This window comes from Streptopelia decaocto, assembly GCF_964273445.1.
Source record: "Streptopelia decaocto genome assembly, chromosome: 9".
Classification (NCBI taxonomy): domain Eukaryota; kingdom Metazoa; phylum Chordata; class Aves; order Columbiformes; family Columbidae; genus Streptopelia; species Streptopelia decaocto.
The window spans coordinates 6974083-6998961 of NC_138664.1; the positions used below are offsets into that span (position 1 = coordinate 6974083).

General features: G+C 47.9%; 1 protein-coding gene across 1 annotated transcript in view; it reads left to right on the forward strand.

Annotated features, from left to right (window-relative positions):
- ST8SIA2 (ST8 alpha-N-acetyl-neuraminide alpha-2,8-sialyltransferase 2) overlaps positions 1-15913 on the forward strand; it is a 30546-nt gene extending 14633 nt beyond the window's left edge. The window contains exons 2-6 of the mRNA XM_082060763.1: positions 474-536; positions 2473-2601; positions 3130-3387; positions 5869-6162; positions 15181-15913. Coding sequence (XP_081916889.1) covers positions 474-536; positions 2473-2601; positions 3130-3387; positions 5869-6162; positions 15181-15466 — 1030 coding nt within the window. The 3' untranslated portion in view covers positions 15467-15913. The remainder of the gene's footprint in view (positions 1-473; positions 537-2472; positions 2602-3129; positions 3388-5868; positions 6163-15180) is intronic.
- Positions 15914-24879: the final 8966 nt, after the last annotated feature.

The window sequence follows — 24879 nt, forward strand, 5'->3', positions numbered from 1 at the left end:
GACAGTGGTGGGAATCCTGACCAGATCATTCAGCTCAGTCCCCACCTTAGAAGGACACGGGAGTCCCTTGGCAACCTGGAGATGGAGGAGACCTTCTCTGTGCACTGCTGACACCTGACTCATGAAAATCAAAGCAGAGATGTATTTAATGCAACCTGTAGGCTGCATGCTGCTTTGATGACAGAGACCAGATGTCTTTGATGGCTGGTTAGATGCGCAGGTATTATTAATTGGGTTGGTTAGGAGCTTTTTTTGCCAGAATGATTTTTACGGTCGCGGTGGGGCAGCAATGACAATGGATGTGAAAAGCCCTTGACAGGCACCAGGATATCTCCCTTCTGGACGGGCTGGGATGCGAATGGTGCAGCAGTGTCTCCATTTGGAGCCCTTCAGAGCGGGATCTCTTGACTGTTGAACAATGCTTGGCAAAGAGGAGCTGGGTTTATAAATAATGCATTTCCTTTGTCTTGCAGGAGTTCTGGAGGCAGAGGTACAATCAGATCAGCTGTGAACAGCTTACATAGCAAATCTAATAGGTTTGTAAATTAGATTTTGTGTTCATTTGTTTTTGCTGTAAGGCAGCTATTAATCTGCTTCTCCTCTTCGCTGGATAGTGCTGTTCTTATTTAGCAAATGTATCTGTTTCTTTTCAGTTCTGCTTTGCATTTTCTTAATCGTTTCTCCCCCTTCTTCCCCCAGCACAGTGCAATAATCATTTGCAAATAACCAAGGATCTGCAAGTTGCGGTGATTGAGAGAATGAGAGAGAGTTACTTATTGTGAAAATAAGTCAGTGATAGAGTTGCTACTTTCATAGTTTTAGTATGTGCTATTATAAGAGCGATCACTGTCTTTGACATCAGAATTTCATTCAGTTTTTGTCAGAATGCACTTCAGTAATGTTGCTCCATTGCAGTCATTTTGTGGCATCACAGCTTCATTCAGTGTCTCTCCGTTATTTTTACAATCATTTCATGTCAGCCCATCATTACCAAGTGACACAGTTGCAAAGCTAGAAAGGAAGAATGATGTCATCCTGTGATGTCATCACAAATGATCAAAACACAGAAAATGGCCAAAATAAACAAAAATCTTAGTAATTCCCAAGGTTTCTTTGCCCTATTCCTGTTATGATTTTTGACCACTCATAAGTAAGCTTTGCAAGACATGAGGTGATATGGCAAAATGCAAGATGCAGACAAATCCAGAGGTCTCGACTGGCAGGCTCTGGAGGGTTACTGTACACAAACACACAAGGACTCTGCCAGCCAGCATTTTTAAACCTATTTCCTTGCCTTTCTGAAACACTACCTAATGTGCACCACAGTGTGTCCTGAGCTCCTTCCCTGGGCTGGACATGCGCTGCTGGGAGCTGGATGTTGCCCATGAGCCTGGGCCACCAGCTCTGCCCCATCTCTCGCTTCTCTCCCTCCTTGGGGTTTACATGCTTTTTATAAATGTATTTATTTACAAACCATTTCCCAGCTGGAAAAAAAACCCTTTGCACTGAAGGGGGAAATTCCCTTTAGCTGATAGCGAGTGCTTCGGCTGTGTATTTTTCAGAGTGCTCTGAAGTGTGAAGGTTTTTCGGGGCTGCAGACACACGCGCAGCTTCTTGATGAGATACTTGGGTATTCTCTTTGGAGGGCGGCTGGCTGGAATCAAATATTCAGAGGCTCCCTTAATTCATGCGATTTGATGTAAATGGCACTGAAGTGCTGGGGCTGATTTGCTGCTTAGTGCAGGGATTAAAAACTGGGGTCTCCCAGTGATCACTTCCAAACAACGGTATCTAGCTGTTGCCCGTCCCCGTGCTCATTTCTGGGTCTGGAGCAGCTGATACGGATGCTGAAATCCTCGTGCTCTCTTCTAAAATGGGAAAAAAGTTATCAGTGAGCCAGCCTCCCCCTGTTTGTTACAGTCCGATGTCACAAGCAGCACCCAGCAGCTCAGATAAATCGGTTTCTCCTTTGGCTGAAGTGAAGTTTGCATTTCTCTGATGAGGATTTTAACTCACTGCAGGAGCTGAGCTGGCTCCACTTTGGGCTGCTCGTGTGTGAGGCAGCAGGTCAGCAGCCTTGGCTGCCCATGTAGGACACGTCTCAGTGAATTTTTAGGGCTTTCTGGGGCTCTGGGGGGTCTTGTCTGTGAGTCTGTCTTTGCAGAGCCTGCTGGTGTTTTTGTGTGCATGCATTTCAACAGCTAGATGTGTAAGATTGTGCTTTCTGTAGAGCTGTGCCTGGCTGTAAGTCTGTGTTCGTGTAAGCGAGCAGGTATTTAAGGATTTGTGTCTGTCTGCTTGAGTGTGGCAGAATACAAACAGGCTTTCAGTTCTTGTTTAACTAATAACTACAATTTTGCTTTTCTGATGAAGTTTGAATTCCAGCAGCCAGAGCCGAAGACAGTGATTAGAAGTGTCATTGGGATGCTAACGAATCCTGTCTCTCTCTCACCCTGTCTTTCTTTTCTCTAGAGCTGAAATAGTAATAAATGACTCTTCGTCTCCAGCTGTTGTTGACAGAAGTAATGAAAGCATTAAGCACAACATTAAACCAGCCTCATCCAAATGGAGACACAACCAGACACTCTCTTTGAAGATCAGGTACTGGTAATTACCTATAGGACAAGAGACAGATTTGGTCCTCTCCAGTGCAAGCTGGCAAATTGCCTCTGTATATCATCTAAAGAAGTCGAGAAAGAAATAAAAGGCTTATCTCCTGCTGAGCTAGGCTTCATATCTGTAAGCGATCGCTTGGAAATGAATTCCTGGCTGAACCAGCTGGCCTTGCAACGACAAAACAAGGAGCATTTGAGCCCTCATTTTCCTGACCAAGTGCAACTGGTGTGTACTGGTGATGGGTCCTGGAGTGGGGAAGGAGCTTCTACCCAGGGTAAATGCAGGGACCCCCCAGTAATGGTGGGCTGACCGTGTTAGTCTGCCCCGGGAAGGGATGGGTGGAGAAGGAGCAGGCATTATGGAGATGCCTGTTTGAAAGTTGTTCCTGGAGAGCATCAGTTGGCTGGGACTGTCCAAAGAGCAAGAGCAGGCAGGAAGCAAGGGTTGTCTTATGTATGACCCAAATTATCTCTGTACCTCACCTAATGGGGCTGTTTTCTTCCCTGTCCTCAGGAAACAGATCCTGAAGTTCCTGGATGCCGAGAAGGACATTTCAGTGCTGAAGGGGACGTTGAAGCCAGGGGACATCATCCACTACGTCTTTGACAGGGACAGCACCATGAACGTCTCGCAGAACCTGTACGAGCTGCTGCCCCGCACCTCGCCCCTCAAGGGCAAGCAGTTCCCCACCTGCGCCATCGTGGGCAACTCGGGGGTCCTGCTCAGCAGCGGCTGCGGCCCTGAGATCGATGCCCACAGCTTTGTGATAAGGTAAGGGATGGGGAGGTTTGGAGAGGTGGAAAGCAGCTGGAATCCCAGTCCATGTGGTGCAGCCTTGCAGCCCTATGTGCACGCATAGAGTTCACCAATGCGAACGTCCTGCTGTGGACTCTTCTACCAACCACCAAGTCCTCGTGAATGCACCTTGTGTGTTCTCACAGTGTGCTGTTAAACCTCCCAGGGCACCGTTAACCCCCAGCACTCCCAGATCCAAGCACTCCCTCCTCTTTTCCCACGTATGTACCCTCTTGTAAATAAAGCCAGTCCTGGACTTCCCCACGGACACAAGCTCAATCCGTTCCCAAGTCATAGAATCATAGAATGTCCTGAGTTGGAAGGGACCCACAAGGATCATTGAGTCCTACTCCTGTCCTGCACAGGACAACCCCAAAACTCACATTGTGTGTCTGAAGCTGTTGTCCAGTTGCTTTTTGAATACTGTCAGGCTTGGGGCCATGACTGCCTCCCTTGGAAGCCGGTTCCAGTGCTCCACCACTCTCTGGGTGAAGAACATTTTCCTAATATCCAATCTAAACCTCCCCTGGCACATCTTCCTGCCACTCCCTCGGGTCCTGTCACTGGTCTCAAGCACCAGGTGTGCCACACCGTGCCCTGGCACCAAACTTGTGCACGACAGGGTCTGGTGCTCCCCTGTAACCACTCCGTCCCTAGCACCATTGTCACCACAGATGAACTGGCCCATGGACCTGCAGCAGCAAATTCTGACCCACAGCAAATTTGCTGTAGAAGATACTTGAAGTGGAGAGGAGGAGCACATCTGCCCTCCCATCCCCAGCACCCGTTAGCTGAGGGGCTGTAGGTATCCGCCAATGATTTATGTATGTGCAGACATTTTCTTTCTGGCGAGTCTATTATGAAGACAGGCCAATCCATCAGCAGCTCACAGAGGCAGTCCCCGGTGTGATGTGGGAATGAGGATAATGCCCCCACTCAAGCCCAGCTGCTCTATCCATGGGGGATGGGGCATTATCATTTGCATCCTTATGTGTAACCAGAGTGAGCAAAGGGAAAAATCGCTTATTGCAGTTCTGGCAAAGTTTAAGGAGGCACTTTCATGTCAGGCAGCAAAGTTACAGGAAAAAAGCTTTTCTGGGTGTAAGAATTGGGATTTTGAGTGACTTCTCCCCAGCCATGTGCACTAGCGCAGATCTGGGCATGGATGTGCTCTTCCCACTGTAGGTTATCTGAGCCACCACTTGAACTGCATCTTCCTGAGGAAGGTTTGCTTCATCCAGGCAGCCTTTTAATTGGAGTTGGCAATGACTGCAAGTGGGCGCTGTGTCCAGGATACAGCTTTGCCCTTCAGATCCAATGTTTATTTTCAGTGAATGGATCAAAAGGCTTCTATCTGCCAGTAGCTGCATTTTCTTTATCCCATTCCCTTAGTCTCCCCATCTGTAAAGCAGGGAAAACAGTAGCAATGGCTGATTATCGAGGCAGATGGTTAGGATTCAATTCCTGCTAGTTAAATACTGTGACTTTCCTGCTTGTTAAATACTGTAAGTTCACTGTAAAACACTGCAGGAGAGCACGCAGTGTGCGAACACAGGGGTACCCTCTGGTTTTCACCGCACTGAGTGCGCATCTCTCTGCATCGCCCTGGCAGCAGGTCTCCAGTGCCATTTTCCCAGCACCACGTGCATGGCACGGCCATGGCTTGAGGGCTGCATATCCCCCCTCAAGGAGCTGTAACAAACCACCATATAACAAGGGTGGCTTGCTGCCAGTTTATCCCGCAGCCTTCATCCCTGGCGTGGCACAGGAGCTCATGGCAGAGAGCTCCCGGGGGACCACGTGAGCCTGTATCCACGTGCACAGCCTGAGACACCAATTAATACTAGAGAAATAGATGTTTTTTGAAGGTCACAGACTCCAGACAGCTGAACCCTACGGAGATCCTATTCTGGCATCCACCTCCCGCTGGTGTCATCATCACTGCTGATGTCACCAGGTCTGCTGTTAGCAGAGACTCACCAGGAGGAGAAAAGGGACTTGGGATAATATCACCCCAGCAAGGTTAGAATTGAGGCGAGAGCTTTCCTTGCGTGGGAAAGGCCGTTACATTTCAAATCTGCCATGGCAGCAAAGATGGGAGGTTTGTTGCTACGTGTTATTTTTGAACCGCACCAGAAGAGATACCGATCCCTACAAACCCACCCACCAGACACCAAAGTTATGTCCGTTATTAGCGTTGCCCCAGAGGAATATGCATGCACATGCCAGCATGTTGAGGAATGATGGCCTTAAATTAGGATGGTTCATCATTACCAGGTCAGAGCCACTCTAATTTATTGCAGAGACTCATACTCCCTCCTCCTTCTCTTCCCAGAAATAAGGGTGAATGGGCACATCTGTCACTGGCTCTGGCTTTTGGCATCAAACACCCCTCACGTTCGTCACGGCCCTCTCTTATGTCCTTTTTAAAGGGCTGTTTGGTATTTCCCCTCACAGGTGCAATCTGGCCCCTGTCCAGGAGTACTCACAGGATGTGGGCTTGAAGACTGACCTGGTGACTATGAACCCCTCAGTCATCCAACGGGCCTTCGAGGACCTGGTGAACGAGACGTGGAGGGAGAAGCTGCTCCAACGCCTCCACAGCCTCAACGGCAGCATCCTCTGGATCCCGGCGTTCATGGCCAAGGGCGGCAAGGAGCGAGTGGAGTGGGTGAACGAGCTCATCCTGAAGCACCACATCAACGTCAGGACTGCCTACCCCTCGCTGCGCCTGCTGCACGCTGTCCGAGGGTGAGAATGTTTCTGGTGTGCTGGGAGCCAGGATTTTGTGAGTCTCCTGAGCTGGAGAGCGATGGATGGGTTTGTGCTGGAGGCGTGAGATTTTTCTTTCTGCTGACCATGAGGACTCCAGAAGTGGTGGCTGGTCCCTAGAGGAGAACTGGAGACCACCTCAGAAGCAGGGGCTCCCCACTCTGCTCTTTGAGCTCTTTAACCATGTGATACAGCAAGCCTAAGCCTTCCAGTGCTTTCCTGGCTGTAAGCCTGTGTGTCACCATAACACCCAACCTGTGGTTAGAGTGGGGAGAAACATCTGTGTGATGAGCTACCAGTGAGGTTTGTCACCTTGTGCTTGAGTGACACATGCAAGTCTCACACAGCTCTGTAGGTCAAGAAACTTGTGGTACTTTGAATGGGCTCGACGGTGGCAGAGGACCAGGGTTGTTCATGTGTAGCCCGTAAGCTCCTGTGATGGTACTAGTTGCATTGCTCACTTAATTGACCAGCCAAGACAAGGGGAGGACTGACATGGTCTGGTCTTACTGATCAGATAAATAGCACTAGATGGTGGTGAATGGTCTTACTGGGAGAGAAGGAAAAGGTCTTTCTGCTCTCTCGTTGCAACTTCAGGTGTGTGGGAGACACAGGTGTGGTGGGGATGGGGGGTTATAAAAGAAAGAGATCTCTTGGGGTGAGACTTCCCTGTAAATAGGTTGGTGCTCTTGGTTTCCTGCTTTATTTCTATAGGGAGAGTCATCATTCATTAAGGGAGTTTAGGCTGGTGGTGGCTTACGCTGGAGATGGCTTAGTGGCAATAGTTGTCGGGGGAAAAATAGTTGGAGGGGAAAAAAAAAACACACAAAACACATAACCCAAATTCTGAGCTATTTCTAGCTGTAATTGACTTACTTTCATCTGTCAAAATAGAATTACGCTCCTGTAATAAGCCCTTTAAATCAACAGGCTGCTAATCCTGTGCTGGCAACCATTCCTGGTGCCAGAAACTTCCCGTGGGAAGCTTTGCAGGGGGATTGGCAAAGGCTGGGCATCGCTTTCCCGCGGGAGAGGAGGAGGATGCCTCGATAAGCTCTGCTGCTGAGCTTATCTTCCAACTCAGGGAACCTTCCTGGCCCTCCCATGCTGCAGCCCTGCGGTCCAGCAGTGCTGGCTGGAGCTCTGGTTGTGCCTGAGCATCTTCCACAGAGCAGGTCCTGCCTGGCTGAGGGGGGTGTAGGGATTTTGGGACAAGGCCGTGGGTTCAGCGCTGTCTATTGGTGCATGGAGCAATGCACCCTCTCCCCTGTGGGTCAGAGCAGTGTCTTCCTTTTGCAGGTGTTAGTGTCCTGTGGGTTTTAATGGGGTCCTGTGCAAGGCACATGGGTTTGGGCTTCTGAAAATCTCCCAGGGCTCAGAGGGATGCAGCTAGTCAGACCAGTGAGAGAGTGAAGTGTCCACCGTTGGTGGGTGTCTGGGATGGATGTGGTGCCAGCATGTGGTGGGATGCTGACTGATGCTGAAGGTGAGCTCTAAGTACCTGATCTGAGCTACCGCCGAGACCCCGGCCTGTGCTTTGGGCTGGCCACTGTGCTGTGGGGCAATGGAGAAAGGTGGATCATAGCTGCACGGAGGCAGCGCTAATTCAATTACAACTGCAGAAGCCAGGGCTGATCCTCATCAGGGGTTGCCCTCTAAGCCAAAGGAGCGGCTGCCTGACCTGCCCTCCTGGCTCTTACACTTAGCAGCAGGAAAACCAGGATGCCTACTAATTAACGATTAATGTAATTAAAACTGCAGCCCCCTCAGAGAGCCAGGACTGATGGGAGCACTCCAGCGCCTGTCCAGTGTGTTGTAGCCTGGCCAAGGAGCCAGAGACCACCCAGGGCAGGGCTCCAAAGGGCTGTGCTCTTCTGGGCGAAGGCTAAAGCCAACGTTAACCCCTTCCTCAGTGGGAAAGGGTTTGGACTCAGGGGTGAATTTAAGAGTCATTTGGACACTATTGAACGCACTGGCCACAGCTGAGGAGCAGGGTGGGCTGATGCTCTTGGTGCTATATAGGAAGTCTCTCAGGTACGTATAGGGTTGTCTTGATCATCTGCTCAGGGCAATTCATGTGATGTAGTGTGGGATGAGGAAGGAGTCTTTCATCAGGTCATACTGACCATAATCACTAGAAGTTTACTTATTCATAGTCCATGATACTGTCTAATTTCTATGATCGTATACTTTTACTTGATGAGCTCCTTGCTCTTACAGGAATATAGTCACCAGTGACTTTCTCCAGCTCTCTCTGAGGATCATAGTGGTTCATAGCACTACGCTTCTCTTTGGTGGATCTGAGATTTGTGGCACAAATACATTTTGTGGCATGTAGCATGCAGCAGAGAATCGGTAATCCACAAAGCCCCACATAGCACCCTGCTGTGCTACAGTGGCTGCAGGTGCAGAGATGTCCCGTCTTGTTCACTGGTTAAAACCACCCTTTATAATCTATCCTGAGTTCATTTGGAAATCACAAAGAAATGGGGGAAGTCTTTCAGCCAAGACACTCTTTTATATGTATTTTTTTTTTCAAGAAATAGCACTTTCTACAAAGACCAATGTTATCTTAGCCAACTTCAATTCAGTTACAAAAGCTTCGCCTTTTCTTCCTTCACTTTCAGTGAAATACATTTGTAATTTTTGACTCCTCCTTGAACCACGGTATTTATTGTCCTGCTCTGCTTTTCCCCAGACAAGAATGCATTTCAGTGGCAATCGAGCATTTTTTCCTATTATTTTCAGTGCATTTGGGGCATCTGTAGACTGCGCGTTGCCAAGATAAGTAAAAACCATTTGATTTTGTTGCCCTTAACAGCATCATTTGAGACATCACCTTCCTAGCTGTGAGGGTGCCTTAAATTTTTGCTGATAGCTTTTTGTGTTGATGATTCTGGATAATCTGTGCAATAGGATGGAGGCTCGTCTTACGTGGTTAAACTGCCCATCTTCATGCCAGGAGGAGAGAGAACCACCAGCATTTTGATGGAGGAGCTCAGAGGAAGCCCAGTCACTACCTGAGGCTGAGGAGGAAAGTTGTGCCATGGCAGGGAGCCAGCGCATGGGGACAGGGACGCTGCCATGTGTTTTGGGGGCGCATGACTCACTTTGCAAAGATTCTATAAAATGCCTCCTGAGCAATTCATCTGGCAAGTGCAGTGCTCGTCTCCTGGCTGGGAAGCAAGCAAGTCCCTGATAAGTCGTCTGCTAGCGTCTCCAAAAAGCCTTGTAATCCCTATTGCCAAGCGGCTTTTGTCAGAGAAATAACATGAAATGCAGGAAGCAAGGGAAAATAATTGTGTCTGGAGGTTTGACTATCACTCCTTGTGGAGAATTCATGGACACGTTTCAGTTTGCCTTGCATAATCTAGTCTAGTGTTTCTCACTGTGTCCATCACAAGGGTCTCTTGGCAGTAACCAATTCTAATCCCATAAGATTTTGTTAAGAGCTTCTTGAAAGAAAATAAAAAATCAATAAGTCTTCCAGCTCCTGGGCTAGGTCTCCCATTAGGTTTAACATCCAAATAGCCATGACAGGTCCCATGTCTTCACAACCGTAATCGCTTTGCTCGGGGTCTGTAGCTTGCATAGTGCAGCTCTACCATGTATCCTCAGAAGTGCAACCTGGTGGAGCACAAGTTGGATTCATCTTTGCCTCTCAGAGTCCTCACACCCAAACAACATCTAAGCCTTTGCTGTTTTTTCAGGGCAGTGCTGCTCAGAGGCTGCCTCTCCCATCCATGAGCCGTGGTGGAAACCCTCCCCTGGTCCCCCCTAACCTGGTGTCCTGATTGTGCCACATCCTTTCCATCAGCCTTGCCTTGCTTGTAGCCATGCAGGACAAATGTGTACAGGTTATTCTCCTAACCTGCTGCTTTGATCACATCACCCCTTTCTTTTACATCCCTCCTCGGGCTCCTCTTTTCTCTAACCCATCGTACACGTCAAACCTAAGCTGCTGGTTTCTTTTTCACAGCTCTCCCAGCTCATCTTTTCTCTGAGTTATTTGCCCCCTGGCACTCATGTCTTAAAGCCCTCCCTGTCCGATCCCACAGAAGGTTTACAGACAGTGGTCTTGCACTCAGGTGAAGGAGGATCACCAAAGGGTGTAGGGTGTGGAAATAACACAAGTGTGTGACTGGGGTAGGATCTGGGGGATAACAAATGCCCCATAAAGCCATGTGTGGATTAGATCAGTGGATATCCCACAAATAAATCATTGCATGAGCAATTCTTCTGATACTTTCTGTCCTTGAGGCACATGGTGCCTGAGCTGTGGTGTGTCTGCACTGGGACCTCAAGGCAGATAATTTGTTCTGCTTAATCAGGAAGAAGATTTAGTCTTTCTTTTTGTCAAAAGAAGGAAAGGGGAAAGAAATTGGGTAATGCTCTTCCCAGTTACTTTCCTCTTCTTCTGTCTGTTTGGAAATGCTTTAACTTGCGGGTGTTGAGTACCATGTATATTTGAAAGGACATCACAGAGCTCAAAACCTGGAGATGAAAAGAGTTCTTTATCCATGACTCAGTGCTGATTTGCTTGCACCAAGTCACCAAAAACAGACTCAAACCACCCGGTACAGATCCAGTCTGGATATAGAGGCTTGATTTGGTGTTTGGGCTTTGCCCAGCCTGGGGATAAAGCCCAACTCTGACTGCAGATCCAGCATTTGGAGTCAGCATTAGCAGGAATCTGGATGGGGATATGCCCATTCGAGCAGGGATACGTGCTGTGCCCTGCCAGCGGGTCCCGTCCTCGCCTGCACCAACATGAGCGTGGAGCACTTTTGGGACACTCGCTCTGATTATCTGTACCTGTATTTTCATGCGTATTAATGGGAGTAGGATGTGTGTAGCAGGCTGATAATATGCTTCTGACAGTCGAGGACTCGCACCTCCACAGCAGCTTGTGTTTGTATCACACTTCTATGATAAGCTGTTTTAAAAGGGTCTGAAATTGCATTATTTCATCTATTCTGATTTGTATCACTAAATAATGCAGCTGATACTGCTGAAACTTCATTTCTTCATTGACCTGAGTTTTTAATTCATTTCATCCGTGCGATGGATTTTCTGTTCATTTTATCGTGCAGGTTAACCCTAACCTGGAGGGTTCGAGTTAATTAAGGGTTTTCTCAGGCGCCTCAGGAGGTGATGGGTAAGCACAGAGCAAGACCCTGTGCTCGCTATCAGTCCTCAAACCACTGCCTGCAGGGAGCAGTTCTGCACCCAGCGTTTCAACCCAAATCAAGGCCAGGCTCTGTTCCCGAGTTCAGTGATGCTGGGGGAGGATGAGCATTGTCTCCTGAAGGATTCCCAATGGGTTTTAAGGTCTGAATATAGTGGTCGCTTCCCCCGTGGCTGCAGTGCAGTTCTGCTTCAGAGACTTCTTCAGTTTCTTGGAAACTTTTTTGGAAAATTGGCGTTGCTGGGGAACAACCAGAACCACCTACCAGCTAGGATGAGGCTCCCTGGGCTGCTCTTGAAGCCTCTGGCCTGGGATACCAAGTATTAGTTCAAATAGGTGCTAGGGCTTGTGTCTAGGCTGCCACTTTACAAAAGATGGCCTTGAAGATGTGATGGCATTTTCCATCTGTCACTATCATGATCCGAAACAAGAGCTGTCTTGGACAATTTTTGCCTGACAGCATCACGGTTCCTGTTCGTAGCTGCATCCCGCTCTGTAGCTGCTTCCACCCCCGAGGGTTTATTTACAGAAACGACACAGCACCAGCTTCTGAAGGAGGTCCACGCTGTGAGAACGGCTCTGAGAAAGGAGGTATTGGGTTTCAGGACTGCTCTTTGCTCTTCTCTTTTAATTGCTGTCTCTTTCCACAAAATGTTGCAGTTAATAGTTATGGTGATTGGTGTAGCCAATTGGAAAAATAATTACTGCCTGCTTCGAGATTATCTTTCCTTCTAATTAAAATCCCGGACCTCACATAATAAAGGTGTGCTGTTGACACAGCGTCCCATGTGCGCCCAGACAATCTCATTTGGATTTAGAGAATTAATTAGGTTTTATTTCCATCCCCAGCTGTTCTCTCCTGCACCAGGTATGTGGCCGCTGTCTCAGTTGGCCAGTGGTGGCAGGTATAAGAGGGAGATCTTCCTGCATATCTCCCACGCTCCCATCACAAACCAGTCATTCAAAAGTATTCCCAACACCTCACTGGAGGATTTCCCACTTCACTGTCCAGGAAACAAATCACAAGTGCTGTGGCATGGTCTGTGTTATAGTTTGGGTGTTATATATTATGTATGTCATCGGTGTGTGTGGGCTGGGACAGCCTGGAGTCCATCACGCCCTCCCAAAGCTGCAGCCAGCAATGAGAATTTATGATGCTGTAGGAGCAAGGTTTGTCATCCTTCTCATTTTCACAATGCCATGCCTGCAATAGAGGGAAATACAGATTAAAAGAGGCAGGTTTTTCATTTTTATTATCAGAAAATTAATTGTCATTGTTCCCTACCCTGATATTATTGAGTGAGTGTTCATGAGCTGCATTTGCTGAGGTGGATACACTGGGCTGGTTTTGGTAGGGCTGCCTTTGGGTACTGGTTGTGCACACTCGTGAGTCTTGGTAAGGCTGTTTGTGTGTGCTGGGTTGCAGAGGACGATGTGCCTTCTGTAGGGAGCTTCTGGATTTGACCCAGGTCATTTTTGTCATCATTAATATGCTTGAAACATTGATGGTCACATAAATGTCCTGTAGCCATGTGCAAAGGTCACTTCATCATGCTGTCAAGGTTGTTGTGTGTTCACCGAGCCTCTCAACAAAACCCAAAAGTTAATATTTTGGGCAGACATAAGGTCACCAGTATCTTACTGTGCTCCAGCTGATAAATTGATAAAAAGAGAGTTTTAAGGCTAAAGCAGCTGCAGGACAAACCCAGAGAGTTGTCTTGCCCCAAAGCCAGCCAGTTAATGTGGCTTGACAGTTCTTCCCAGGTAGTTTCCCTGCTGCACGAGGATACCCTAATTCACGGCGTTAAATGGTTGTAATAATCTCCCATGTCTCTCAGCATGCCAGGGGCTTGATGTGCTTACCCATAAACTCAGTAAGGAGGCTGTTTTATGACTACCTGTGGGAGAAGATTGCCTTGGTACCGCAGCGAGCCTCGCTGTGTCCCCATAGCACAACCCATATGGCTAAGCAAGCCAAGAAAATGCTGATGCTGTGCTTCTGAGAGACTGGTTCTCACCATTTTCCCCCAATTTCTTGCTCCTTTTTCATGCTGGATGCTGAGGAGATAAGTCAGGCAAGTAGGACCTCCCCAAAACATCGTACTTGTCTTTTGCTAAAGCTACAGCTGCTTGGACACCCCTGGGGTGTGGGACCCCAGTAAACCCTGCCGTGCCCTTCTTGCACATGCCAAGGTGGTCACTCTGCTTCCAGAATGTGATTCACCAGAAAAGTCAATTTTTCTCTTATCTGGCTGAGAACAAGCAAGTACGTTTTGTGCCTTGGTTGCTAAATTTTAATGGCTTTCGTGAAAAGCTAATTTGCAGGATTAAGGCTCAGCTCTCCCAAGGGTTCCCACTGTCTGAGTGCCAGACCCTCCGGAGCCCAGCAGAAAGTGCGAATGAGGAGCGAGACACTTCCCATGGCTCCGCGTGTGACAGCAGGATCCAGTTCAGGTCCCAGACCTCTGGGTGAGAGCACAGAAGTGCCACGTGCTTTGCTCTGCTTCCTTATGCTTTTTATTCAAAGCACTGCCAGTCACTCACCTGAACTCAGGCCCTTTGAAATACCTACTAAAAATGATCTTAAATGGGCTGTGACACGGTGGGATGCGCTGCCTGCACCATCCCTGCCTGCTGTGGGGGAGGAGGGACATCGTCTACCTCCCTCAAACCTTTCGCTTTCTGATTTTGCTCCCCTGACAGGGATTTTCTGCTGAGCAAACCAGATAAGTTGCCTGTGCAATAAACACTGGGCGCTGGAAACATCTTCTTAGGGGATGTTGATGCTGCAGTAACTTTTATCGGCAGCTCAAAGTACAACTGCTGATAGTGTTTCTGCTCATGCATCACTACAGAGTGCATCTTTCCCCTGTTCTTTTTGTCATCCCTCATAATAACTAACTCACTTTTCAGCAGTGAGCACAGCTGACCTCCATATCGCATATTATATATTGCAATATGTCATTTTTTGTATTTCATGGACTGATGTTGCAGAGTGTGGTGATGTATTTTGGTGCAGGATCACAGTAGCCAGTCTCTGGATGTAACGGGAACCCAGCAGTGTGTTTTAGCTCTTTCAGCCTGGTGACCCTTTTTTCCAAAGGCAAAACGTTTATACAGCCCTGTTGTGTTTACTGTCAGAGTAAAAAATCTTCATTTGTCAATGAAAATCATCAGCTCGTATGTGTGAGAGTGTGTCTGCTTCAAGGGGTTGCTGGAGTCTACTTGACGTGTGGCTGGTTTGGTCTGTGGTATCGATCTCTCCTTGGTTGATTGGAAGATAATTGTAGGCTGAAGTACTGAAGGCCACCGTTGCAAGCAATTTGTTTTTCATAAAGGATTGTCGAGGCATGAGATGCTTCAATGCCATAGCAACAAGTGTGATGTAGCTGCCAGACAGAGTGCAGGAGGATGCTTATTCATGAAGCAATCCCTAGAGAGCCTTTTCCTTGGCATGGAGAACTCTTCTGCTAGTCAGAAACCTCTCACTTTGAATTACCAATATATCTCAGTCAGAGGCTGGAGAGAGAAAATGTGCAAGACACAAGCTTTGTGGGTGAGGGAAATAACTTGCACAACATGAGGAAGAATGTTTTTACATTGAGGGTGGTAAAATACTGGAATGGGTTGTCCGAAGAGGTGGTAGATGCCCCATCCCTAGAAACATTCAAGGCCAGGCTGGACAGGGCTCTGAGCAACCTGATTTGTTTGAAGATGTCCCTGCTCATGGCAGGGGGTTGGACTGGATGAGCTTTTAAGGTCCCTTCCAACCCAAACCGTTCTATGATTGCTCTACTCTCCCTTTGCAGGTACTGGCTAACGAACAAGGTGCACATCAAGCGACCCACCACCGGCCTCCTCATGTACACCTTAGCCACCCGATTCTGCAACCAGATCTATCTCTACGGCTTCTGGCCCTTTCCCCTGGACCAGAACCAGAATCCAGTCAAGTACCACTACTATGACAGCCTGAAGTACGGCTACACCTCGCAGGCCAGCCCGCACACCATGCCCTTGGAGTTCAAAGCCTTAAAGACGCTGCACCAGCAAGGAGCCTTGAAGCTGACAGTGGGGGAGTGCGATGGGGCCACGTAGGGTGATCCCTGGCCACATTCCTGCACAGCCACGGGAGGAAGGGGAGGGGGCAGAAAGGACGAGTGGTGCCTGGTGGGGGTTGTTTGTCTTTGTTAACGCGCAGAACAGCGACACAAATATACATACGTGGTACCTATATATATTGACCTGAGTATTATAACTGTTTGGTGTTCACCAAGGAAAGGGCAGGAGAGATGCGGGAGCATCTGGCGTGACTGGCCTTGGCAAGACCTCTTGCTGGGGTTTAGCTGGGCTTGGAAGGGCGTTCGACCTACGTCCGAGAGGTGTGAACGGTGGCCTTGGTTTTTGAGGATATGTTAGATGATGGGTAAACGTTAAACCGTTTGTCGTGACTGGTCTGAGGTTGGTAGTTAGTTTGTTCGGCCAAGGACGCTGGCGCTCTGCAGCAAGGCACGTTCTTGGCCCCGTGCTCGTGGTGGGGAGGGGAAGGGGCAGGGAGCGGGGTGGGCAGGGAAGGTTTGTTGGCGGCTCTCATAGCCGAGGGACTGCCTGTGGCACCAAGCAGGACCCATCTCCTGCCCAGCAGGGACCAGTGCCTGGCACAGTCGTGCACAGATCCATCTGAAACATGGACCACCGGGCTGAGCGCAGCCTTCGGAGACGCAAGGGAGAGGCCTCCTGGGCTGCAGTGTGATCTCCAGGCAGTGGTAGGGACCTCTGCTTAGCTGATCCCGGTGACATTTGCTCAGAGAAGAGATGTGAGGGCCTCCAGAGAACAGGCACATTGGCATTGAGCCGGGCGGGTGGTGAGGGGGATGCCTAGCATGTATTTTCTCTTCCTTTCTTAAGGAACCATTTCAAAAGGAGCAAAGATGCTGGAATGTGGCAGGGAGGAGGTTTGCTGCTGGAAACCGGCACCATTAGTAATAAGTGTCTTACTGTGCTATGGTGGAAGACACTTAACATCTGTCAGGGCTCGTGAAAACCATAAGTACATCTAGCTCTTAATTCCCAAATGCTACCTGCTAAGCAGCCTGCCTCCCTCTCCAAAAATAACCACTGAAATATTGGCGATAGGCCTGAGACCCAGCCAAGCAGAAAGAACTGTGGGACTTCAAGGGACTTTGTCAAGTCTAAATAATTCATTTTCACTTTCTCCGCAAAGAACCAGCATACAGTGCTGTATACTTGAAGTCCTGCTCTCTCCTTTCTTTCAAGCTCTGATTAGCTCTTAGTCTGAACCGTTAAATGGGATGTCAGATGGGATGCTTGCCTAGTGATGAATGACCAAGAAATTATCTTTGTCCATTTTTTTTTCAGAGAGAACCCAAAATATAAAGATGTTTTTATAACATCATCTGCTTTTCTCCTAAGTTTGGGATTTTATAAGGGAAGCAACTAGATTGGTCTGAAAGCCTGTTCAATTTTCTGCTTCTATAGCCTACTCTATTTGTCTCCTAATTAGCACTCAATGCCAGAATGCGGGTGAATCCGGGGTTCAGTGAGTGCAGTTTGGGTTTAATTTGTGGGAGAGTAAATAACACAACACAGGCGAGCCTCAGATACGTGCTGCAATGTTTCCGTGGCTGGGTTTCATCACCTTTTGTGCCTCCTACTGATGTGTTTTTTTACGTTAAAAAGTGGACAGTTTGGGGCTGAAATATTTGAAGTTGTCTCTTTAAAAACTGTGTGCTTCAAGTGGCAAAAGGAAAAACGCACTTTCATGTTCTGGGACGTAGAAGCTACTGTACCCATAGGAGCCTGCAGCCTGCTAATTAGTGTCAGGTGAAGATGCCTAAGATTATGGTATAAGCAACATTACAGTGGATAAATGTGGGCTAATCCACTACCAAGAGGATGTTTCTTTCCAACTCCAGAAGATTATTTCTTTTATGTATTTTTTTTTTAAACCTAGCTTTTTTATTTTTACTTGAGTTTAGTTGCACGATGAAGCTAAACCTGGCTGTGAACCTCAGCTTAAGCCGCTGGATTTTCCTGAGACAGGAGGAGACAAAGAATAAAACTGCGAGATGGAAGTAGTCTGCAATCCCGAGGAGCTTCCCGGGACTCGGGAGAGGTTGTTAAAGCTGGATAATTCCCTGGTTTGTCCCCTGTGCGGAGGAGGGACAGGGTAGGGATGGAGCCACAGGGACTGCTAAAGCCAACTGTTGTATTGAGGGGCCTGGGCCGTGGTACTGATTGCTGTTAGCAAACCTTCTTTTTAAATAAAAATACAAGAAAGGAAATAAATGTGCAGGGGATTTATTTTTTTTTTATTTTCATTGACTAGAAGGGCAGAAAGACTATAAAATGCCATGCCAATTAAATGGGAAGATCCTGTAACCTTTTTTGCCCGTGATGGAGAGGGGAAGGCGGAGCGTACCTGCCCATCTGGGGTGGATGTCCATGCTCTGCCAAGGGGACATCAGAAGCCACCAGGATGTCCTCACTGTGCCTGCAGAGGTGACAACACAGATGTGCAGGGGAGGTGAAAAGGGGATGGGAGAAGGGACTTGTGGTGCCATTGGAGCCACTTCTGGACCAAAGCACAGGCACATTACAGGCAAATTATTCAGGGGGATGAAATTGCTGGTGATATTTCTATTCCCAGAATGGCTCCTGCACACCGCAGTTTTAAAAATACGTTAAGCCAAGAGTAAGACCCTGCAGGTATCAAAATCAATGGCTGAACTCCCATTTCACCTCACTGCCATGCAGGTTGGTTCTTGCTGAATTTATATGTGCACACACACACATAAAAATCTAGAAATTTCCCCTTGCTTTAGTGGGTTGTGTCAAATCCTGTGGTCTGGTTCTTGGGGTGTCTCCTGAGAGTGATGCCACTTTGAGGTGGTTCCCAGGGCAATCAGTCCATCGTTTCCTGCACCTCTTGGCAAGCTGAAGACTGAGTTGGAAACATACATTATCATCTTTGTTTCCAGCAGATAGCCGGGACCTGGCTCGGCCAAGCCCCAGCAAGCTGTAAAGCCATGTGCTGTTTATGAGGAGCAGGAGTGGAGTTTTGGGTTCACATTCTGCTCGCACAGGCAGTGGCAGTGATTGCAATACATGGATGCTATTTTGGGGCAGGCACCAGCCATCGTGCAGCCGTGGGGCTTCAGCAAAGCAGCTGCCAGATGCTATAGGGACCCGACAGCCGTACCAGGCTGCTCCTTGATAAATTGCTTCATGCCCAATTAAGGCTTTCCTGTTGTCAGGACTGAAACAAAAAGAGTATTGATGCTATTTGGGCAGGGATGCAGGTGCATGTGTTGCACTGTGAATGTGTTTAACTGCCCTGAATGACAGTAGCAGCTCACTTAGGTCTTTGCCCCTCTGTCCTGCTGCTGCCCCCAGCAGCATGGCCAGCCCAAACTGGCGATGCTGGTTGCTCTGGGATGGGAATCTCCTTCTCATGGGTTTAACACACTTGTGCCAAAAGGTCTTTGGATGGTAACACATGACATGAATTTGCAAAATAGTGGTAAATTTGAGTCTCTACACAAGCCTGCAGTTTGGGGCTGTATTTCTCAGCGTGTCTTTTGGGGCGCTAGTGCTTCTGGCCGAACCCAATGCTGCTTTCCTCGCCATGTACCACTGGTGCGTTTTCCCCTTTCAACAGCTTGGGGATGAGGGTCTGGTCTTGCCTGCTCAGCCACAGCACAGCCAGAGCACAGCTGCCGGAATTGCTTTTCTTTTCAATCATGCTTCACGTGGTTACATCCCAGCCTTCAGATCTGCCACATGCTGCTTCGTGTCTCCGGGCCAACAGCCAGCCCAGCCACGAAAACTCGCTGAGCATCGCCGTGAGCACATGCTTGCTCCTCTTTTCCTCTGACCTTGATTTCCCCAGTGATTTTAGTCCCCGATGAACTGAACTCCAGGAGCAAGCCTGTCACTACGGCCCTGACCAGGGTGAACAAGCATCCTTCAAACGAGAAGTTTAATTCGGCCCTCACCACACTCGTTGCTCTGTGTGTGCCGCACAGCCGTGCGGAGGAGGAATGCACCAGCACAGCACTTCTGTTCTTCCTATAAAAGCATGTATACATAAATAGTGATGTGGCTGTTGCTCTCCTGGGGAAGATCCTGCCCGTATCTTGCACTGGCATGGAGTACAGCTCCTCTGGTCAAGCTGCAGAGCCCGCAGGCGCCGTGCTGACGAGCTCCTCTATAATTAACGCCTGTGCTGCCTTATTTAAAGCTGACTTGGGTGAGCTGCAGCGGCCGCTCTGAACCGCAGTGTGGGATCCCAGCTGCCCCCCTGCCCTCCCAGCCCCAGAACGGAGAGGAGGAGGGACCGCCACCCTACTCCGAATCCTTCATCAGTCGTGGCTTCGGGCAGGGTCAATAACCAAATCTCTGCTTCAGTCACAGCCCAGATAATTAGTGAATGAAGTGCAAATAGTTGTCGTGAATCAAATTACAATTTTTCAAAAATTTTTTCAAGCTGCCTGAAGGGTTTTTTTAGTGCTAAGAAAATGAATGTTCTATTTTTTGGGGTTTTTTTTACCAGAAAGACACAATGTTTTGTTTCGAAGGTGTGGAAAAAATTGTTTTCATTTTTTACATTCTATTTTGGATACTGCTTGGGAATAAAACATTGAACACTGTGAAATTCAGACAGTCCCACTAAATGATATAAATGGTTTCAGTTGCTCCCAACATGAATTCATTTTTAGTTTTGTGCAAAATATTCTCAAAAAAGGTTGCTCCATCTACAGATCTTGATATAGAGATGCTATTTTTTGACCACCACTTCTTGCATGTTAGAGAGGCTCCAAACTATGGAAATTAAAGCTTAAAGCTTTGAGAGACCCACAGGGGATGGCAGAGAAGTGGTTTGCTCCGGAGTGCCATTCAGCGTTAGGAGGTAAAACCAGGTGTATAGCCATGGTCTCCAGTGTAATGCTTTGTTAAACCACACATTTTGGTTGATTTCCTTGTTAGGTTTCTCACATTTATGAATGGTTTATTAACACGTATTTTAATCTCTAAATTCTACTCTTATTGCCCTTGGCAGCAGAGAGCAGAATTTCGCTTTGGTGTCCCCCTTTAGGCCACATCAAACAGTTTCTGTCTTTCGTTTTCTTCCCTTCTACTTAATCTTATTTTTCCCTATGAAAACAACTGAGCAACCACAAGCTGGTAAGTCTTCTGTACAACTCCAGTACCGTCACGGGATGTCTTGTGCCCAAGCTCCATGCTGGGTCATCTCCTCCCTGGGGACACCACAGCACTCCCAGCTTCAGCTCCAGGTTGGAGAGGCCACCACGGACTCCTGTTCCACTCCGTCAACCCCACCCTGATGAATGAGCAAAGCCATCACATGCCGATTACATTCACAATCCAGCTGAAGGCAGATGCATTTAGCTGCTTAACATCATCTCCAAGCAAAACTACCAGCACTTCTACAAGAATCGCAATCAGCACCCACCACTGCTTCCCACCAGGATGCTCTATGACCTTGTGCGTGAGCTGAGAATAAATATGAGGTAACAGCATGGAAATACCTCCCTCTTGGTTAGTGTAGGAATCCTCAGGACCCAGCCAAGCAGCGATCTCCGACCCCCTCAAAAAGTCACAGTGTGGGAGGACATTCACCCCATGCCTGCACACCCCAGAGATGCTGATTTAAAGCAGACACCAACCTCCTTTAAGGTTGCACAGTGCAGGCACTGACTTTACTGCTCACGTGCTCAAAGCAGGACCTAAGCTGTATCTGTTCCATTGTATCAATGAGAAAAATACAGAGTTTGAGCAAGGATTAAGCACCAGCACATTGTCCTTAAATACCAAAAAAAGCAGCTGGGAGTCTTGTCCCCCACAAAGTGCCCGGCCAGAGCAAACCTGCCAGCGCTGCCGCAGGAGCTCAGCCAGCAATAAAAGTTAAGTCCCTCTGTGTGGAAATGGTGGCAGGCCATCTGATACTAATCCGGCGCCTCCAGCAAACAAAACCTCCCAGGCGTTGTGAAGCAGCCGCAGCTATTTGCTGGTTTTGGTTGCCTGGAGAAATTCCTCCCGTGAGGGCCGGTGGAGCACTCCGTGTTCTTGCATGACCCAGGCAGCAAAGGTTATGATACATTATGGGAATGTAATGGGATTTTTAACTAGAGCTCTGGAAAGCCTGACACGCCGCTTTCTAGAAAATGTTGCAATTTAGGCTGTGGCAGGAACCACAGAGCAAGGAAAATATTATGCTTGGACCATCAGTCTTGTAGTGTCTTGCTGCCCAGGTTCTAGATGAACTTACTTAGCTCAGCTCGTGTCTGAAAATGACTTTGGATTTGAGATTGTTAGAAAAGAGGAGAAGAGGCATGCTCTGTTCCTGGACTGCGTATTAGTGCTCCATATGGGTGCAGAGCCAAAGCATATGGACCTCCATCTGCTAGGCAGGCCTGGCCTGGCCCCATGGATGGTTTATAATGCACATAGATTCATCCAGATTTGGGATTCCTCCAAAGCAAGAGGCGAGCCAATGACTCAAATATTGTGTAAAGCCATTGAAACTAATGGCACTAAACAACAGTCGTTTGTCTCCTGTTTGATTTTACTTGCTCTAAAATAATGAATTAGTTATGGGGGTGGGTGAATTTTGTGTTCTGGATGGAAGCTCTGAAGGAAACATGGTTAAAAGAAAACAAAACAAAAAAATCATCCTCGTTATTCTGTATCAGCTTACTGCAATGTGTTATTCCCCAGAAAGTAAGCTGTGTCCTTCACCTTCAATAACATGGCATTTACGCTCCATCTGTGATCAGATTTAAAAAGGTTTGCAAGCATAATTCGCAAACCTTCAATGACAAATTCAAGAAAGCTGGAGAAAGGACTCTTGAAGTTCTTCCGTAGCTAAGACAACTCTGGGAAAAAGAAACTTTGCTCCTACAAGGTCTATATTAACCACAACCCTGGACTTGGATTTTTTTCTTTTTTCTTTGAAACAAATGATGAGCCTCAAAAGACTCCAGGTCTTAGTATGCAATGCTGTGCCTTGCATCGAGGAGCCAGCGTGTGGTGGGACACATCCTGATCTTGATGAAGTGAAGAGGCAGCTTCCACCAGGCCCAGCGGCACCATGATTTCATCCACCCCTTCAGAAGGTCACATCTCTATTTTGAAGGGTGGACCTCGGCAGCTTAATTTCAGGCACCATGCTGGAAGAATTTCTGCTGAATTTTTTCTGCAGAATTGTGTGGGACACATGATTAAAGCCGTGGGATACCCATCAAGGAGATGGGCTATTGTGTCAGCCCCTGGGAGAGTTCATAGCAGAGAAAACCCTCCCTCCACTGAAAAGAATTAATTACCATGCCCGTTAGCTCTGTGGTTTGGGGAAAGTACTGTGGCCTGATTTCCTTCAGCACTTTTATTCCTGGCTGGAGACCAGGGGAGCTGTTGAGGTTGCTGACTTAAGACACCGTAACAAATGCCTAGAAATGACTGGGCAGGCGTTATGATTTGTGACCGGTGCGTCTCACCTGCCGCAAGTCCGCGCTTCGTGGCATCTTTTCTCAGGATTTTATGGAAGGGGCCGATTTACAAGCACGCCAGCCTGCTCCCAGGCTTTCCAGGAGACACCAGGAGGGCACAAATTTCTTGGCTGAAAACTATCTACGAAGCCATGCAGCTCTGAACGTCCTGTGGTTTATTTCTGGAAGAAGTCATTTTGGTTATTATACGTGTTAAATGAAATGCAATTAGGGATGGAGAGAAGGTGTTACATGTGTGTTGGAATAGAAGCCCATTCCTAGCCAAAGGATTGTTTCAAATTGTGGACCCCCAAGTGTGCTGCAGGGCTAAGGGGGTAGAGAGGAGCTGCTGTAGGGGTGCGTGGTTATTTATGAGTGTTTAACATGAAATGGGGTAAGGAAACACTTGCATTTGTGATGTGCCTTTTATGGTCTTCCCAACGTTTTAATTAAAAAAGCAGTAAAAGCACAACTATAGGAAACCAGGATGTTTTTTAAATCATCTGCTATAAACTGTTGGGGAGGGGAGAGGAAAATCAAAGAACAATTGTTTGTATAAAAGCGTTCAGGACATTGTGTTCACATGGAGAAATAAACCCTTTGGGAAAGGTTTTCCTGTTAGGAAGCACGTGCTACACGAGACAATAAAGTGAAGGGGACCTGCCGAGCGGCTGATTCCCCATCGGATACATCTGGCCACCAGGAACACAGAGGATGGGGAGCAGGACCAGGCTCCAGCACGCAGAGGACATTGGGATTTGGGCTGGGGCGATCTTTGGATGGCTCAGAGGGCTTTCAGCTGTAATTTCCCAGATTACAGAGCACGATGCATTTGGTGCATGGTGACAGACACCCTAAAATCATTTTGTGCAGCAAAATGTTGCCTGTGGCAGAGGCCACAGGAGGGAAATGCTGGCACATGATGGGAATTAGTGAGGCTGCTGTAGGGCATGCAGGTATCATCTCTGCTTTTTTAAAGGGGTTATACAGGTGGTTCACGGCCATGGAAGGGATCAGGGATTTGCTGCCTACTGCTGTGGATTGCCAGTCCATCTGGAGATAAATGCAGTGAACATCTCTGTGAACTGGACCATTCCTCATGCCCCTGCGTATTCATGTTTCTCAGTGGAGGAACCCTGGGCCAACCACCCCAGCCCTCCCTGGTTCTTTCTCCTTCACTCCCATCTCCTTGGTACCTTTAGTTTTCACTGTGCATGCCACTCAGCTTCTTGCAAGAAAACCACTGCCTACACCCCAAAATGGTCCTTGCTGGTCCTGCAGATGGGTTTTCTCTCTGCCATCCAGGTGAATTCAATGAGAGCCCACAAGAGTTGTGGCTCCAAGCAGCCCCCCAGGACCAAGGTTCCCTGGGCTTGTAGTTTAAATGGGGATTAGCTTCTAAAATTTAACGAGGATCTCTGTGAAAACAAGAGTCCCAAGGATAAAACAACAACCGAAAAAAAGCAGCCCATTGAATACCCATCCAATTAGGGCTTCCAACTGATTCTCATTAAACAGCCGCTCCTGACATTTGACAGCACATTTTAGATTAGAGTGGTGAAAAATCTCCTCGAAAAGGCAGATTGACATTTTGCAGAGGAGTGTTTTCATAGTAATACTAATGGCTTTAAACCCCCACCTTTTACCCTAACATGGAAAGAAACCAAACCAAAACAAAAAACCCCACCACCTTGGTGGGGAAACTCCCAGTGACCAAACTCCTCACCGCAGTGAACACAGGCAACCCCTGGCCTTGGCTCTCTGAGCGCAGGGTCCTCAAAAGGGAGCATTTAATAAGATACAGAAGCTGGATTTTTTTTGTGTGTGTCTGAGTTGAATATGAAATCGCCATGGCAACCTTTCTTCTGAGGTGATCCGAGTCAGGTAGCGACAGCAGAGATGAGTTAAAGGTCATCCCTGCAGATGAAGATGGGCACTGATGAAGCACTTTAACAAGTCCCAGGGGAGGTGGCATTTAAAAGC